Genomic DNA, 1,093 nt, shown 5'->3' with positions numbered 1-1,093 from the left:
GACTTTGAGTGTGGTATGATCGCCGTCGTACCAGATCCAGTATCTCAGAAACGGACGCCCTCCTGGGCTTTTCATGCATGAGTGTCCTGGGAGAATGGTGTGTAAAAAAACATCCAGCCAGCAGCAGTCCTGTGGGGGGAAAAACGGCTCGTTGATGAGAGGTCGAAGAAGAATGGCAAGGATCGTGCAAGCTAACAGGAGGGACCACAAAAAGACGTCGCAGTACAACAGTGGTGTGTAGAACGGCACCTCGGGCAACGCAACTGGTCGAACCTCGTCACGGACGGGCTATTGCAGCAGACGACCACACCGGGGTTCCACTCCTATCAGATAAAAACAAGAAGAAGAAGCGGCGTCCAGTGGGCACGCCATCACCAACACTGGACAATTGAGGAGTGGAAGAAAAATACGCCTGGAACACGACAGCGTTGTGTTCAGTTTACTTGAGCGTGGCCTGGTCAGTCCCCCGGACCTCAACCTAATAGGGCATGTTTGGGATGAGGATGAAACGGGCTGTTCACAGCATGACTGTACCGCAGTCCAATCTGCAGCAACTGCGTGATGCCATCGAGTCAGAATGGACTTACATCCCCYGGAAACGTTTCRGACACCTTGTAGAAGTACGAGATSGGTGTACCTAATAAACTGTCCGGTGAGTGTGTGGTTGTATATAGATGCCTGGGTGCTCTACCATATTAGTTTGTGGAGGGTCAAAGGTTGTGGTTTCATACTGATGCCACCCTCCAAATTGCTCGTAGAGGCTAGAACGGGCCAGAAAAGTTTTCAAGGTAGTCAGTAGGCCTACTGACTCTATGAACACTAGGCTTAGTCAGTTGTTCAAGATCCTTTTTGTTAAAGGTTGTCTCTCTCGTCCCCCTCTCTTTTCTCTCTCTCTCTCTATTTTCCCCCTCTTTTTTTCTCTCTCTCTCTCTTTCCCCCCCCAGCGGTCTGAGCTCCTGTCTCTGTTGGAGGGGACCTGTAAAGGGGTGCACTCTCTCCTGGAGGAGGGCCTGTCGATCTCCAAGGAGATGCTGAGCGATGCTCAGCTGACCTACCCCAGGACTCCGGTACCTGGTCACCATTTATCTATAGG

General features: G+C 51.4%; 1 protein-coding gene across 1 annotated transcript in view; it reads left to right on the top strand.

Annotated features, from left to right (window-relative positions):
• LOC111952662 (kinesin-like protein KIF14) overlaps window positions 1–1,093 on the top strand; it is a 34,577-nt gene that overhangs the window by 27,127 nt on the left and 6,357 nt on the right. Inside the window, 1 exon segment of the mRNA XM_070435371.1 lies at window positions 945–1,074. Within this exon segment, the coding sequence (XP_070291472.1) occupies window positions 945–1,074 (130 nt within the window).

The sequence above is a fragment of the Salvelinus sp. IW2-2015 genome, linkage group LG26 (assembly GCF_002910315.2).
Source record: "Salvelinus sp. IW2-2015 linkage group LG26, ASM291031v2, whole genome shotgun sequence".
NCBI lineage: Eukaryota > Metazoa > Chordata > Actinopteri > Salmoniformes > Salmonidae > Salvelinus > Salvelinus sp. IW2-2015.
The sequence above is the reverse complement of the archived record's forward strand: the minus strand, read 5'-3'. Positions and strand labels throughout refer to the sequence as shown.